General features: G+C 46.3%; 1 protein-coding gene across 1 annotated transcript; it reads right to left on the bottom strand.

Moving 5' to 3' along the window:
• Window positions 1–9848: 9848 nt before the first annotated feature.
• T265_01324 (hypothetical protein) lies at window positions 9849–17441 on the bottom strand (the record flags this gene model as incomplete). The annotated part of the gene is made up of 3 exons (XM_009165330.1): window positions 9849–10151; window positions 17178–17343; window positions 17407–17441. 3 exons carry the CDS (start codon window positions 17439–17441, stop codon window positions 9849–9851), a joined length of 504 nt encoding a protein of 167 aa, XP_009163594.1.
• Between the last annotated feature and the right edge of the window lie 452 nt (window positions 17442–17893).

The following is a 17893-nucleotide window of genomic DNA, read 5'->3' as shown; positions in this document are numbered from 1 at the left end:
TCGTCAGGTACTAGAACAACGCCATACGTATAAGCGATCCACAATTCTAGTATTCCTGGATTTCCGAGGAGCATTCGATTTGGTTGATCGGTCTGTTCTTTTTGAGGTGCTTGCCCACCAAGAAATGCCCAAGAAGTTTGTAAACATAGTATGTTCTTTGTATTCTCAGACTTCCGGACGTGTGAGTATACAGCTCGATCACACTACCATACGACACCGATGCGACGAATCAATAACCGTCGATCGCTTCGGAACGCATCTGTGGATTCCGACCATGTACTCGTTAACTCATTTTCCGGGCCGCTGAGGACAAGCCGCATGGCAACTGAGAGACTGGTTGATCCGGATGTTAGATCAACTTACCAGAAGCGTCCTCTAGAGTCACTTCCAAAGGCTCCACCAGCAGATGTGAACGCATACTGGGACGTGATGGCCACCTCTCTGTATAGTGCCCGAAATTGTGCTTGTGGCACGGCCCAAACAGGCGCACGCAAGCACTGGATATCAGACTGAACGGTGGCACTGCTTAAATCTCGGAGAAATATCCCAGCTAGTCCCGGACATAACCCGGTGCGAAGAATTATCAGACATCAAGTGAAAGTGAGCATACGAGCCAAGTGTGAAGTGTGGTGGACACAGAAGGCCGGTAATGCTCGAAAATTATTTCAGTTGATCCGTGCGACCGGTCTCCGGAAATCACCTGTGAGCAAAACCACCAGGCATCAGAAGCAATCACACGGGAAAGTCTGTTGCAATAATTTCTCAGCATCGCTCAGACCGCGGGATGCCTGAATTGGGCTCAAAATTTTAAACTTGTACACCTAGCTGAGGTGGATGATTGCTTAATCCAACAAGGGCACGTCGAAAACTCAATTCCTTTATGCAAATACTGAGCGCCTCAATTTTAGCTTGTGCAAAAATGCAATCGGAATGTGCACGCTTCCTGGCTTGTGCATGACTAGCCCATCAGAGTGCTGTGCATAATTGCCCGTCCCAGTTATCCACCTCGCTCGTGGTATCTAGTTTGCTGTGGTCCGTGACTTGAAATACTGGGCTGTGCATTTTTTTCGCTGATGCCTCAAACTTGCTTGTGCATACACGATATCTTGCTTCAGCTAGCTGTGTTTCTCAGGCACCGCTAGCTGCAAGACGACTATTTGGACCAGCTGGATCTTGTCCAAACATGAACTATTTCTATTCTCCGGTCAACGTGCCTCCGGGACGACATCAAGAGATTGAGCTCAGCCAGAGTGTCCCGTTCCACCGATGAAGGTAAGAAAATACTCGCCTCATCTAAGAAGACCACTCAATATCGCAACCTAACCATTTCTTGTATAAGCTGCTGGTGCAGCCTCTCCCATACCGAATGCATACCGAATAGGCTGTTCTAGAACACTTCGCCTTATACCTACATTTGGAGTCCTGGTGAGGCCATCAGGTTACTTCTCCATTTTGTTTCAGCAATCTTATGGCAAATGACTGTTTCCTCTACGCTCTTACCATGGTGTGATGTGTATCTCTACGACCCGTTAAGCTAAACTAGGGGAGTCCATGCGAACTTCGCAGTCACTCATACCAGGTCGGTCACTGGGTAGAGGCCTAACCAACAGAGTCTCCTGGCCCTCCAAATTAGTAGTTAGGTGTGGCGAAGTTTTCTTATACCAGAAGTAATGCAGTGGCATTTTCCATAAAAAGCTGCTGCACTGAGGTACGCCAAAACGCCTGTGAGTGAAACCATCAAGGATCGAAGTAGCGCAACCATCTCGAATGGATAACCTTTTGACATATTGGCCGGAAACTTCAAACAAAAATCCTCTTAGCCTTTCAATGCTACTCATTTGGAATCTACAGCTGATGCAGAATCCTGGACGGTGAACGTGTGTTGTAACTGTGTGATAGCTAGCTTATTTATCAGGATTACTCCGTCGCGTCAAAGGACGTGGGTGGGCGAATTTTAAAGAGGGGATAGAGGTTGACCATTTTGAAGACGGATCAGTTCAAGAGGAATCGCTGCAGGGCAGCTGAGACGAAACGAAATGTTAGTGAAATATTACAAAAGATCAGACTGTTCTTCAGGACCTGACTGTCCTAACCTGGAAGCTCCCATGGTCTCAAAGGTGCATGAATGCGTGCGTTCTCAAGCGCCACTGCATTTCTAGTCCGGATGACCTCCAACCCGGATTGTTCATAGATGGGAATAAAACCCTCAGCCCGTGCTTTTCTGATCTGTTTATCTGCATTTAGGAAGAGGAGACTGTCCCAAACAAACGAGAGAGCTGGTGATGCTGTAAGTTTCCAAGGAAGGGGCTTTTATTCAAGGTGGTGATCACCCTAACCTCGGTCGTAACAAGACTGTTAGCATCACGCGTGCTTCGTCTCCCTTTGGTGACTCGTGATACACTGACTCAAGAGGGGCAAGTGGGATCCCGGTCTGGCAGGAGTTGTGATAACCAGGTATTTACCCTCCGGTAGGTGCTAGAAGAACTTCCGTAGTACAAAAGTTCCTCAGTTTTGGTATTTCTGAATTCCCAGGGTGCATTCGAATCGGTTGATCGGTCTGTTCTTCTTGGCACGCTTTTCAACCGAGGAATGCTCGGAATTTTGTGAACATAAGTTCTTTGTATTCCCTGGACGTGTGACAGTATACGAAAAACTCTCCAAAACCCGCCGTACACAAAGCAATGTCGATCAGAGGCACCCATTCTCTCCATTGTAATTTACTCTCGTGACTGATAAGATAATGAGACGAACGCTGGAAGGTCTTCAAAACCCCGGTGTTCGAATAGCATCTGACGATAAGCTCGATCTGAAATGTCCGGATGATACCATTATCGTCTTCGAATAGAAGGGATAGGTGGTTTTGGTGGACTAGCCAGAGTCGTCCCGTCCTTCGGTATGCACTTTGCATCCACAAAGTGTAAGGTCGTGCTCGTAGACCTCCGTCACTGAACACGCCACTTATAATCCATGGGGAAGCTTTGGAAGTTGCGGAGCGTTTTATGTATCTCGGAAGTTGTATTAGTACTGATTGTAGTGTGACAGATGTGAATGCATGGATCTGCCGCGTTTGCTAATTTGGACACCTATGAATCCGTAATGAGGCAGTTAGAAAGCGTTTCCGGTTGTGTAACGGGTACTTCCATTGAAGAATGTGTCCAGTACCAGAAGCTGCGTTGGTTGGGACATGTGTTGCGTATGCCTAACCACCGTTGTCCATACTCAATTCAGAGTGGCGTAAACAGAGAGGTTGCCAACCCTTGACTTGGCAGAAGAGTATGAAAGAGACCACGAAACGCTTGGGTACTGTCGCCTTCCAGGATGGGGACCGCGTGATCCTCACTGTGCCTGGTTTGGGACACTACAAGATATGGCTGCCAACCGATGTCAGTGGCGTTCTTGTAGTTTGTTTCTATCCAGATCACCTTGGAATGATTGTGGTAAGCTAAGAAGCATCGGTGTTGAACACCGGTGTCACGCTGTCGATGTCATGATCACTCTTGTTGTCAGTTTCTATCCAGATCACCTTGGAATGATTGTGGTAAGCTAAGAAGCATCGGTGTTGAACACCGGTGTCACGCTGTCGATGACGATCATGATCACTGCGCTTAAGTCGGTGCAGAACGAGTTACTGACCAGCCCAGACATAGAGCAGACAACCTGGGGAGCAGATTTCCCCAACAGCGCAGAACCCTTAGTTGACCTAAAGCGGGGAAAACCGGCGATAAAGTATGGGGCAGTCAGGCTTGAAGGGTACCCAAGCACTGCCGTGAGCGAACTGCATATCTGAAAGCTCCCGTGTTCTAACGTGTCGTCAGTACAGTCCGTGGTTTAGGAATACTCCGAACTGTTCACAGGCGATGAAGATCAATTTGGCTTCTACCCGTGAAATGAACACGGAATTACGCTCTCGTCCGTTTCTGTTCCACATACGGAAAATGGTCAGTAAACAGGCTCAAGAAATGTTGGGAAATAGTATAGTCAAGGAAGCTAACAGTGCATACAACTCCCTGATTGTGCTTATGAAGAGGGTGAACGGAAAATACCGATTTTGCGTGGAGTTCCGGCGTTTGAATGGACTGACCGTAAATCGGGTTGTAGCTGTCCCTTCAGTTGCAGAGATTTTCGATTCGCTTCAACAATTTCCATATTTCACGGTGCTCGAATTGCATTCCGAATACTGGCAACTAGCTATCAAGCCAGAGGACCGGGAGAAAACGGTGTTTACGGCTGGGGACACCGAATATCAATTTAGACGAATGTCGTTTGGTCTGTCGGGGGCACCATTCACGTTCCGGCGCTTGATACTTCGTTTAACGAAGAAACTACAGAATGTTGCCGTGTATGGAGACAATTTCGTGTAAAGTGATTCGGAACCAGAGCATGCAGTTTACTTGAAAGCCGTATTGAAGCGTATTCAAGAGGTTGACCTGTGGATGAATGAACCCAAGAAACAGCTCGCTCGGAGTTCAGTGACATTGCTCGGGCATAAAGTCAGTCTCGAAGAGGTCAGCCCACTGTCGGAAAACTGGCAAAGATCGAGAACTGTGCAGGCCCTAAGTCACAGTGGTTCTTACGGCAACTTCTCATATGAACAGGATACTAAAGTCGGTCTGTCAAGGATTTCAACACGATTGCTGATCTACTGTATGACTTGCTGCGTCAGAATAGCACATTTGAATGGACAGGGGAAAGCATGAGGCCTTCGAACGTGTCAAAGCGCGGATACTGGATAAACAACTGATCCTCAAACTGCCCAGGGTCGGGGAGATCTTTACTGTTGCAACGGACGCCCGTGACCGCGATATCGGTGCAGTCCTAAAGCAGAGGAAAGGAGTCATCGAATATGCCAGTCACGTACTGACGTATGCTGGACACAAGTACTCAATTATTGAGAAAAATGTTTAGCGACTGTCTGGCCCATGGATAAATGGAGGTCATACTTCCCGGGACAACGATCACAAACCCCTAGAGTGGATCAGGACCATCAGAGATCCTTTCGGGGAGCTCGCGCGCTGGGTAATCCGGTTACAAGAGTACACCATCACGATCCGGCATGAACTATGGAAGGAAAACCACCTGGCTGTGGCTGTCAAAACCAGAGACTGAAGTTGAGGCCCTGATTAGCGCCAATAGCCTAGCCGTCGAACTGGATCACGGAAGGTCGGTGAAACTACAGCCGCAGAATCCTGCATTACGGAAGGTTGCAACCACCTTGTTGGATGGAAGAAGAATTGAGAACGGGGACACCGAATGGTCTCCAAGCTCCTGATGTTCAGATCTACACAGGTGAAAACCATCAGTCGGGAAGGAGCAGACGCCAGTCTCTTTTAAAAAATAGACGAAGCACAAGCAGCAAAAATGTTGGTCCAACTTATTTCACCATTTGACTTGCTTTGCATCCATTAAATTTGTGTTGCAGAAAGCAAAGACCTTGAACACTTCACTTGTAATTCGAAGACAGGTGCGGGAAGCTGAGACAATTTGCATATCCCGGAAATTGCACTCGCCATGATGGCAACGTGACGGGTGAGGTCAGTTAGCGAAAGTCGAGGGCAAGAAACACGTTTGACAATTCACATCGCTTTTGGTGCCATGAACGACAGAAGACATTGCGAGCCATGTTATTGTGGGGTTGATAGGGTGTCTTTACGGCCCTTCGTGTCCCCATTAGGAATCTGATAATCGTTACCTCAGAAAGGTTGGCGGTAAAAGCCGGTGCCAACGAATTCGTACTGACATCTGTTCATAGACAGTACAGGTTGCGTTAGAAACATGAACAGGGGGAGAATACATAAAAAGACCATTTTCTGTTTGTTCTACTGCATTTTTGAATTTTTCGCGCTGCCTGGCATTATGTATATGTTAGGTCACCTCCAAGACTCTCAATGCGGGCGCTTCATTGGCTTCTTCACTACATGCTTCTTAGCGCCAACAAACACATCGCATGAGTCATCCGCAGAGTGCAGCAGACTTCGTGACTGCATACGTGGGACATGCCCAGACCAAAGTAATGCAACAGCAGCCGAACAACTTCAGTATTGTAGTATACGGTGTCTGTCAGTTGGATTAATTTATACGTAAGTATTGATGTACAAACTTGCTTACTGGGCTTCGGCCCATGAGTTTTGTCCACATAAATTATCCTGAACACCTGCCTTCGGAGAATCACTGTCCCTTGGTGCTCCCATAGCGTGCATACTACAGTATGAACCGACCAAGTTTCGCAGTCATATAATGAGACGGCATGTACAAAAGATTGATGTCAGTCGCCAAATGTGTCGCAAGTAAGCAATCCTACAACTAGCTTCTTTTATCCGTGCACAGACTTTCTATCCCACTCCTCCGCCAAACGTGACGTAACTGTCCAAGTATACGAAATGGTCAACTGCTGCTGGTTGATCAGGTGAGCGTTAACCTGTTACACGAGCTCGGCAATTAGCTTGCGAACGTCTTATCCCCAGTAGAGGAGACATCGTCAGTCATCATTTGAGTGAATGACGATGTCTCTTCGACTGGGGACAAAACATTTGTGAGCTAATTACAAGGCTCGGCGAACAGCTTAACGCCTACCTGACCAAACACAAGTAAAAGCCCCAGAGTCACCAATATTTTCGACACACGGTCAACTTTTCCTGGAAATAATACCTGGCAGCGCAAACTGTCCCCGTGCCAGGAGGAAAATGGTGCGGACCGACAGGATGGACGCGCGACGGACAGCCTGCCGACTAAAATTCATGCTATGCTTGTTCAGAAAGGCGGCCTTCGTCAAGCGACTGACGAAACACCAAGTGTAAATGGTTTGCCAGTGTGGAGGACGTTTCTTGGCACACCCAAATTGAGTTCGCCGAAACTATAGGGTTTTCGAAGTTGCTCTTTAAATGGGGAGTTAGTCTAATCGATTTGCACCTTCCCGTGTTGCACGTAGCATTTTGTTAAAGTGAGCGAAATGTCATTGACCATCGCCGATTTGCATTTTTTGCCGGTTTACGCGACATAAAACACGAAATCGCACTTTAGCATGTTTTAGCGTTCTTCGGTGTTTCTGAAGAACAAAATAACATCCTAAGAGTATTTAATGCAAATGCCACCCTATAGGATCAGCCGCATGCGTTTGTTTGCTCTAGACACCTCAGATTTAACAAATGGGATATTTTTGCTTAGTGAACCTGCTTACGACACATTTCTCCATGGGTCTCAGGTTCCATTAGGTGCAATAAAGTTAGATTGCAGCATAAACTTGCACTGGCAGTGCGAGGGATATCTGTGGACGATCCCCTTTTCCAGATATGCATAACTAGCTTGTAGATTATACGGTGTTACGAGAGGGCTGTGGGCTTCTTTCCTATTATAACTATGACGTTCTATAGGTGGTGACCACCATAAAGCGGTCACCACTATGACTCAACTATGGGTGATAGCCTAATCTGACAGCCTGTTATACTCACAACTGTACTCGAAGTCATCTAACTTGGCTATTGATCTTACCTTTTGAGTCAGTGTCCTTGTGCATACATACCAAATCTACTGGCGAACGATGGACCTAATACTCAAAGCTGTACGCGATATGGCGTAGGCCTCAGCTATGCTAAGTGTCCTGATCTGACTGCCAACGATGGCCCGTCATACCCATAAATGTGCGCGCTCTCGCTAATGTCTGCTACTTATATTATTATGGAGTGCATGGAATCAGTGTTAAACACCGGTCTTCACTGCCGTACCTGCCTGCTACCTACAGTAAACACCAAACCAGTATCTATGCGGACCGATAAAAACCAGGTTCCGACAATGCGTGACATCTTAACGACCAACGGCTGTCCGTCATACTCGTAACTGCAGTTGATATCGCCTACCTTGACTGCTTATCGTAATCGCAAGACCTCTGTCCATGTGCAACGCTGGGTATGAATCTAACGGTCTTTCATACCCTTAAATATACGCTATACCGCTTATCTTCGCTACCTACAGTAAACATCAATCCAATATATATGATGACCGGTAAAAACAAGGACTCAGCTATAGGTTATAGCCTAATCTGACAGCCTGTTATACTCACAACTCTACTCGAAGTCACCTAACTTGGCTATTTATCGTCATACTCATACTTACTCGATGCCGTTTATGTTTGCTACCTCCAAACTCAAACTGCAATCACCACCCAATTTGATAGTGCACTCCCAACTCCTACTCTTGATTGTACCCCCTTGACCACTCCCCCATCACCTGAAACAATGAGCTGTCGCTCACCTCAACTACTTGGCGTAACTGCTATTCGCGACGCAGATTATGAGGCCTCACCCATGCACGGCATCGTAATACAATGGCCAAAGACGGCGCTTCATACTGATAATGCGCCCGCCATGAATGTACGAAAACACCATTGGCGAATTGCATCTTATTCATTGGCACCACCGATACAAGCTTAATTGGTAGTCGCTCCATTTTTCATTTTCCTAAGATCCACTTCACGGGACAAGGATTCTGAAACGGAAAATGGGCAAGCAATTAATCTTCGGGAATAGCATTTAAGCATCTGAATGTAATGGAATCTTATTTGTTTGCTTAACTAGTGGATTATAATTCCCATTACCGGGACGAGGGGTAAGTCCACGGCTTCTGCTTTGTCTGCAGGGATGTCTGCTGCAACGGTGGAAGGCTTTTTCACACAAAAGTAGCTAATTGCTGCTCCTTTTGGTTTGTGCTGACAAAAACAACGAAATGTTTCACCTGGAACTCTTTTAATGCCACTTGAAATGCACTGAATGAGAAAAAACTTTGACGAGCTAAATTCTCCACGAAATAATCCTCCGCATTCACGTGCTCAGCCATAGCAGCCATTAAAATATGAATATCGCGGGCCTTGAATATCGTGGGGACAACTTTCAACAAAACTACGGCCGTTTGGGAAGATCTCATACGCCCGAAAAATTACCATCAAATATTAAAATTTTGTTAAAGTTTTCCTCCTTCGAACCGCGGTTTCAGAGAAATTTTAGGTGTGCGTCCAGCCGTTGCCATTGGTACACAGGATCAGGACTTTTGCCCAAGTTTCCCGAGTCGGTTTTGTTCTTGTCGGTCAGTGGCTGTCGTTCACCTGAAAAGCACAAGTGAAAAAAGGGTGAAGCATTGCTCTTTATGTTCTCAGCGCGGGGCAGTATGCTCGCCAGCGCGAGGATTGGCATAGATAAGTGTCTAATAGTGCCTTGAAATGGGTTCTAGAAGGAGCGTGAACAACCGTCGCAGGAATGTTATTCCACGCACCTACTACACGAAATCAGAAAAAATTCTGTCTAATGAATGTGTGTGATCTGAGCTTGAAAATTTTCTTACTATGCCCCCGCTGTGAGTTTTCTGGGTGAACGGTAAAAAGCCTGTTCGCTAAGCTTTGTTCAAACGGGGCACAAGTAAGAATTAGGTCCCCTCGGAGGCGACGGTACTCCAGGGGAAAGAGATCGAGCATCGCGAGACCCGTTTCGTAATCCACGGATTTGAGGGCGGCAACCATTCTCGTGGGGGCTCGCTGGACACGCTCAATGAGGGTGACGTCCTTCGTGCGTCCTGAGTAGACAACTTGGTCGGCGTATTCCAGGAGCGGTCTGACGTAGGCACCATAAAGTATTCGGAAGTCCATACGAGTAATGCGGGAGAAGATGCGTCGGATCATCCGTAAAATGGCGAATGCCTTTTGGGCCGATTTCTCATGGTGCAGTGAGACGGAAAATTTTGAGAAGGCCCAGATGCCCGAATCCTTTTTGGCATCTATCCTCATGATGTTTTCTGGTCCCTTTTCACCAAGCACAACAAAAGCATTCGCTGAGTCTCCTCCAAGCGACACATGGACGCACTTTTCGTCACTCAGGGGAAGGTGCCAGTCCAACGATTACTGCTTGGCAGCGTCTACATCCATTTGGAGGGCACTGGCATTGGAACTCCAGGATTTCAAGTCGTCCGCAAAAAGTGGACATAGACTCGCAAGAACATCTGGGAGGTCGTTGACGTAGATCAGAAACAGGAGTAGTCCCAAGACGGAACCTTGAGGAACTCCAATTCAGACCGGCGCTGGAAGAGAGTAGGTCGAACCTATTCTCACCCGGAATGATCTGTCTGATGGGCACGCCCTGATCCGGTGAAGGATTTTTCCTTTCAGATCGACACTTTTCACTCATTGTAATGGTTTCGGTGTGGTCTCCTATGGTCGTTCTAACAAGCTTACCGCGCATCTGCGTCGAGGGTTGTGCCGTCCTGATGTACCATGAGGGACAAAATCACAGTGAACTGGAGTGTTTGCAGCACCACAATGCCTCCAGAGATTCAGGGTGCGTAAGCAGAAACAATAAAAAAGTTGCGCTTTGGATATCGGTTTCTCCAAGCTCTTCCGCGAAATTTGTTCAATGAGAAGACCTCAAATACCACCAAAATGCATGCATCCAAAAAGGGACGCTTCCCTTCGACAGCTCAATGCAGTATCCACTCGATATCCCAGGCAGAGCAGGCTTCGGTGTAATTAATATCGGAAAACCGTAAGTAAGCAGAAAGCTATGGGAAGCCGGCCTAATTAAATTATTTGTCTCCTGGGTTCTTCTCCTTCTAGACTGTACGTGGGCGGATCCGGCGTATGGATGAGCTCAGCTAACCATGATGCTTGCCTCAGAGTACGAAAATTGAGTGCATGTAGGTAGACCGAATCCTTTTTGTTTGGACGCTGAGTTCAGTGTTGCTGATGGCAAACATGGAGAGCTCCGGCTGAAGCTGGAACTTAACAAGTACGGCAGCCATGTACAAATGAGTTTAGTCCAACGCAAGTGTGTTTTTACCAGGACTGACGTAATTCAAACGCAGCGGATAACAGAGACCGTGAAACACATGTTGCATGAAAATTGTGGCGAACCTTTGGGACTGAGGTGAATTCGAATTTAAGGAGGCAGAGGAGGCCGTTTTATGACATGTCACAAATTTAACTTTACGGTTTTAACCTAGATTGATAACCGTTGTGCGACCTGGATGACACGAAACCGTTGATGCTTTGGTACAAGCCGCAAACAGCAAAACGAGGGTCCAAACGGAATCTTAGTTTCGCCGTACTCCAATAACCGTAGGTTCATTCTTCCAAAGCAAAATGGTCCGCATATCCCTATCATCCATCTAACTGCATTTATCGAACCATCGAAGCAAGACGTTGTCCCGTTTGGTGGCATGCTGTAAGCCTTGTTGTGTTATGTAAGTCCCTGACTGCTTAGTTTCTCAACTCGTTAATATCATGTCTTCGTAGATATAAATAGCAAGGGACCATTTCAGACTCAATCTTAATGTCCCCTCTTAGTTGGCATTAACACGGCCCTCCCCACCAACTGATGCACCGACGTTTCAAAGTGCAATACTCCGGCTACTTATCTACCGCTCGTGATTAATTGCGTCCGGTGATCTGCGCCTGCCTTGGTATCCCCGAAACTCTGGTGCAAGTCCTCACTAAAAGCTCCGCTGCATCAGGCAGCCTCTTGAGCCTCGCGTTTTCCCCACCGTTAGTTCTACTCATAACGCTCTAAACTTCAGCCACGTCACTGTAATTTGAACGGGAACATTATTTGTCCCTCCTATAACACGGGATATTGACCTTTGAAGTAGTTCCTGGGTAAACTTCAAATGGCAAACCCCGATGAGCAAAGAAATTTTTATCCCAGTAACTCTCAACGGGGCTGTCTAAACTTAAGAGCTTTTCACTAGATTCCGCGGACCTACCCTAACGTATCCAGTGGCAAGTACATCCAGCTTCAACTCGTGCACCACCGACCTGACCTGCTAACTTTAAAGAATTAACCTCCAAGCGTTTTGACACAATGTTCCTAGGCAGTTGTAGCTCACTAGAGTAGAGCGGTGGAGCTTTCCGTCAAACTAAGCAATACATGTCAATCTGGCAACCTTTATTCCACAAACTTAAAGAGCTCCTTCCAAAATATCCGAATTATTGTCCGATTTAAACGACAATGTAGAGTTACTCAACCACTAAGAGTTAGGCTGACCAATTCACCTCTGCTTTAACCTGCAAATTCCAGCACCACAATACACTTTTCTACCAAATCATCTACTAACCGACTGGTTGCTTGAGCCCATAACCATAGTCTCGAGCCTTTGCAAACAAAGCTCACTAAACCCCCAAAAACTCAATACGAGCAATGAGACAGGGAGGTAACATTGCTTCTACTCAGCGTCAAAGAGAATTACTGTTGATGTAACCGTTGTTTATCTTGCCGCTATCGTGCCTGATCTGACTGCCCGCATCCCATTATCCCATCCCTGTCCAGGATTCATATTATCCACTTGTTCACGCCGGCCTAAACCTGCGTTTTTCCGCTCCATTTATGTCTGTTTCAGATGGAATTGCTTTCATGGTTGGAATATACTCCATCATGTATAACATCGGATGGCCGTAGTCTTGCTAATGCGGGAGCCGAAAACAAGACCAATGAGTGGTCTAATGAGTCGTGCGGAGACAAAGTTATCGTGCTGACCGGGTAAATACTGAACGAAAGGTTCATCTAGGACGTGACACAACAACGCCGGCCGCCTTACGGGAAAATGAACATTTTTTAGAGCCCGCTGGTCAAAGGAAACCAAAAGAGTACTGATACTTTCTGTCACACTTTACTGGTTTGAATTAACCCCAATTTTCAGATGCTATTATTGGAGACCCAAAATGCAGGTTGAAAACATGTTATTGACGCAACTCACTATTAAAAAATGGGTAAAAGTCCCTCGATAGTAGGCGCAACCTCCCAGTTTCCACTGGCCTCAGGTTCCACCCGCGAGAAATTCGACAAATGCACATATCTGCTCATAAATTATGGTGTTCTTCCCCCCTGGAAAACAATTTGATATGCAAATTAGTTAATTAGCCAATCTTCGCCAATAGGGGATAAGCCAACCCTGTTACCAGTATATTAGGTCCAAAAAACTTAATGCAATACATGAAATATCGTGCCAGCTGAAACAAGAGGTGGCCTGGTGCAGCAATTTCAATTGAAGGACTTCTCACGCAGGAGTTTAAGCGTTTCTGCCTGTGAGCTTGCTGTAAAACCCAAATCGGTAGACAATTGAGGGCCTTTGTAAATGAAATCTTGCTTTTTCGTGCTTTCCGCGGCCCTGGTTTTCATAAGAATCGCAACACTGAGTATGCCTCAACTTACGATACCTGAAGCTATCCACTATGGGCTGGGACCATTACACACATGAACCGTCTCATCTGTTGAACAGATTTACTTACAACCATTTCTCTTCCATATATTGTGCCTATTGAATCGGTTCGCTTAAATATTATTAGGACCAGTAGGACAAATGTGCTTCTGTGAACCAAGACTTCTAGCACTTCCCGCTCTCGCCAGTGATGCCCCGTTGCCAATTTAGGCCACGAGAAGCGGATCAAAGGAGCATTTTGATACAGCAGACAACGCACACCTGTACACTCGTTTCGTATGGTCATTTGGTTCGCATTTCTGATCTAATCGATGCTATATCTTCTAGTTTTCTCCAAAAATGTGCACCTGTGTACAGTTTCTAGCTTATTTGCCAACCTAGCTTTTTGTCCCACTTGCCCACACAGGCTACTCTCATCATGTACGCTGTATCTTTCCCTCGAATCATTTTAGTAACTGAGCACCAGCTTTTTCACGCGCCGGTTTCTCCAGTTCCATTGGATATACCGAGCTGAACGATCCGGTATCACCAAACATACTGCGCAAATTTTTGCGAGCTTGATTACCTTGAACTTACCGTCACCTTTGGTTGACTAAGAATTTCATTTCCTGCCCACATCTAAATCGCCCAGATGGAAAAACTCCCACAACGCCCTGCGGCTTCAGATATCCGCGATGGTGCGTCAAAAGCCTTGCGTCCCTCGTTATATGCACTGCTACAGTTGTAAAAGTAGCCGTTATCTGTCGCACCCATTCCCTCCATTTTCTTACTGCTGACGTCGCAGTGGGTTCCTCCTACTCCGTTTCTAACTCTTACCCAATTAATAGGATGCACATGTTAGAATAAAAGATTATTATCGGCGATATCCGTCGCCTTTGTTTTTATCTACAGCTATAACCTACACAATGCAGCTGCTCTTTATATGCCGGAAACATGGCTTGGCCTCTTGCAAGTACGATGTGTCGTACTGCTGTTCATTAATTCTCGCGCCGGTCCCTTTCAGCCATATTTGTCCCACTTGTCGAAAGATGTAAAGTAGCTTTCGTTCCGTAACCAGGCTACCCTGCAGCCGTTTGTATCGAACAACCCCACCACCAAACTTTCCAACCCAATGATAAATTGTTAACTTCCCACCCTGCCTTCCTTCAACAGCCACCGGACCGAGATCATTTGTGCCTATGAGCCAGTCGATGCCCCATGTATTCAATGGAGAGCCTCCTTGAACACCCCTACCGCCTCACTAAACCTCTTAAGTCACCACCTGAGTGGTGCCTCACACGGCTTTGAAGATCTTACTAATAGTGGTCACTTTCATGATTACTCGAATCATGCTCGCAAGCGAAACAATCTTGTGGTACCGAGATAACCTTACACACTCCATCCGTTTGGGCTTATTGGATGACCCGTTAATAGATTCTAAGATTTGCGCACACTTATCTCGATCACCCTTTGCTTCGCTGCTGTTACGGGACCATCTAGAAGTCAAAAAGTTGCATTGCCATATGCGTACTCGCATCACTCCCCCCAAACACATCAGGGACCCTCTGATTGGATTCTTTAGCTGAGCTAAAAACTAATGCCGCCTCCGGGCTAGCTAACACTGTTATTAACTCTGCCAACTAGTCCAACGACTAGCCTTCTCACTCGCTACCTCGGCAGCTGTCCTCATTTTTCCAAACTCGAGCAATTAATGTTGCCTCAGCCTTGAAACTTCTGATCGCCTGACGCTCAGTGCAAACAAAATGCAACTCTTACCGCCAATGGCAGTCTCTTACATTGCTACTGAATGTCCTGCATATTCGCCGGGCAGAAGCACATTATTAGGGATTTGTGGTGCCCCCATACAACATCGGAAACCTCAGTTGACCCTTGGTTGCTAGGTCTGCAAACAAAAATCCACCATTTCATAGATTCAACTAGCTTCCTGTCGTTCCATTTTGGAATACAATTTTCCACTGTACAGTGTTTAATTTGATACCTCTCTGGATTCACCAGACGCTACTGCTCTCAACACATTACACCTCCGTTTCACCATATTCCCAAGCTTTTCAATTCGACATTAGCCTCTCGGATGGCTTCTTATCACCTTCAATCATTCATTGTGGATGGTTGTCGGCCTGCACGCATGCCTGTGTCTAACCCAAATTCAGCCTTTACAGGAATATGCATCACTTGTCTGGTTGCCGCAAACTTGACGTCCGTCATAGGGTTGTAGAGAACCCGGAGTGTGTTAGTGCAGTGATAGTGCAACATTGCCATGCCCAGTCTGATGACACTCCATGAACCACCTCCTTCCATTGGTGACCATTGCTCAGACCCTTGGTTGAAACTGATGAAGAAATATTTACCAGGATGCAACCGCCTTCTGGAAGATTTCTTTTGAAGATAGCAAAATTTCGTTCGTATTTCGCGTAGTAACTTCGGTTTGCTCCTTTCATAAGTTCAAGTGTTTACTTACGGCATCCTGTGCATTGCAACCGCCTTTCCCTCGCAAGCATGTCTTGCAACACTCTCTTCACCCAAAGCGACACAAGTGAATCTCCTTGGTTCCGGTGTAAACCATATTTTTCCATTCCCATCTCCATTTTTGCCTTTCGTGACTGGCAGTGTACTCAAACGTTCAAGAATACTCATAGCCAGAAAAGGATTTTCAGCTTTTTTCAAGTCAACTCCATCATCATTGAACTAGACGTATACCATGCCCCATTGATCTTTCTTCCTGATTTCCACAATCTACGAATAGTCTCATGATACAAGCAAGTCTACTTGATTTTACTCTCCTCGCCGGTGTTTTAACTCTCCGCGCTCACGTTGTAACGGCCTGATCATGTCCCATTTGGCGTTCTCCTTACAAGTTTGGAAATTAACCTAGTAGTATTAGTTACGCCTTCGAGCTGGTTTTGGTCATACCGCCTTCTAATTATTGTGCACCGCCGTTAACAACTAACGTCTTCGATTCCCCTGAATGCTGCTGACTTTGAAGACCCTTGTTACCTTCGGTTGACTGACTTGTTACACCAACGAGACTACTCGTGCATCCGTTTAGTCATCTCCATTTCTCATCTTGGATGCCGGGTTTGCATCTTCGCAGGTACCGATTAAATAATTGGGCGTTATAGTCTGGTGATAATAAAGTGGCCTAATCACTTCTCGAACCAGCGAAGCCTAGCGTCTTACTGAAGTCCTACACGCCACCTGCCATGGAAANCCTAGCGTCTACTGAAGTCCTACACGACACCTGCCATGTAAACATGAAGCATTTTAGGGAGCAAAAAATTACCTTTTGCTGTTTCCAGGCCTATGCTGAGGCCAAAGTCCTCGAAAACAGCGTGATGGGTGAGCACACTTCCTAGACGAGTGCCACATCACAGCTCACAGAATGCCCCGAAAGCCTTCTGAACAGACTCTTGGTGCGCTAATGAAGACTTTTCCAAGGTACGTGGTTTATTGTTTGAATCCAATGCATTGGAGTTGTTCTGATTTTCTCTGATTAAACCTTCACAGCTAAGATACAGGTTATTCTTTTCGATTTTACACAAATGCTCAATTATTACGTGGTACAACGATTACATCCAACATGCGCCCTAGGATACGTGATAAATAATTGCATCGCTGCCGTTCTAACTAGTAAGCTCTTTGTATTGGCTACAAGTGTATCGAAATCTCTAAGCGAAATCATGTCATCTGTGCTGTGCATGTTCAACGTTACGCATCCAAGACTCTGTGGTCTGGATTGTAAAACATCCTAGATGTAAACAGGAGTCCGGGCCACCTCGGAAGAGAAGCTCGATAATATCACGAGCTGTTATCAACACTTTCCGATTTGTGGGCACCGGGTGTCCAACATGACTTCCAAAATTATTTGCGCCCCAAAGCCGCTGCGAACACGTGCACAAGTGAATTTTTTTAGAATTCGGAGTTGGAGAATTAGGAAACTAGAGAAAATATTTTAATTGAGTACGGCCGCAGAATCGCGTTTTCTACAAACACACATGGGGCACATGGTTGGAAACTGCCTCCTTGGCACACTCCACTCTGAGTTTCGCAACTCTTTGGCAAGGCGCTTTTGAGTTTCTTGAGTCGAGCATCTCTTCATCCTTATGAATTTTCAGGACAGTGGTCCAATAATAGTGTATAGCCAGCGCAGCTGGTCCCACTCTATAGTGCTCAAAGAAACTACCTGTGTCTGTGGAGCCTAAACAGCAGAAGTTTCGAATTCACATCTGAGGTTCAGGATTTCTGGTCCAATGGTACATGAAATCAAGCGTCAGCACACAGTGGTCACCATGCCTAATTGAGCTTTAATTCACGCGGAGCGTCTCCCGTTGGTGATCGCCGAATCCAAGGGGGATTGCAGTTGGCCTGTGCAGTATCTGGTGGGTACAGCGATATTTTGAGTCCGAGCGTTCTGTTAGGCGTCTTCGGTCAGCGCTAATGCAAGATGGTATGCTTGAAATCTACCAGGGGACAATGAGGACGTTAAACTCACCCACAAGCAGAGATGTGCGAAGATGGTTGCACAAGGCTTGTACGTGGAACTGATCATGTTCTGTAAAACTTGATGGGAAGCGGTAGATTATACCGGGAAGAAGAATATCGGTTCCATGTAATACAATTTGAGTCCACATTGCATAATAAGAATGTGCACGAGCAGTGTCGGGGAGGACGATCGGGGTGGGCATTCTGAACTGGGCTACGGCGTTTCCTA

The sequence above is a fragment of the Opisthorchis viverrini genome (assembly GCF_000715545.1).
Source record: "Opisthorchis viverrini unplaced genomic scaffold opera_v5_14, whole genome shotgun sequence".
NCBI lineage: Eukaryota > Metazoa > Platyhelminthes > Trematoda > Opisthorchiida > Opisthorchiidae > Opisthorchis > Opisthorchis viverrini.
The sequence above is the reverse complement of the archived record's forward strand: the minus strand, read 5'-3'. Positions and strand labels throughout refer to the sequence as shown.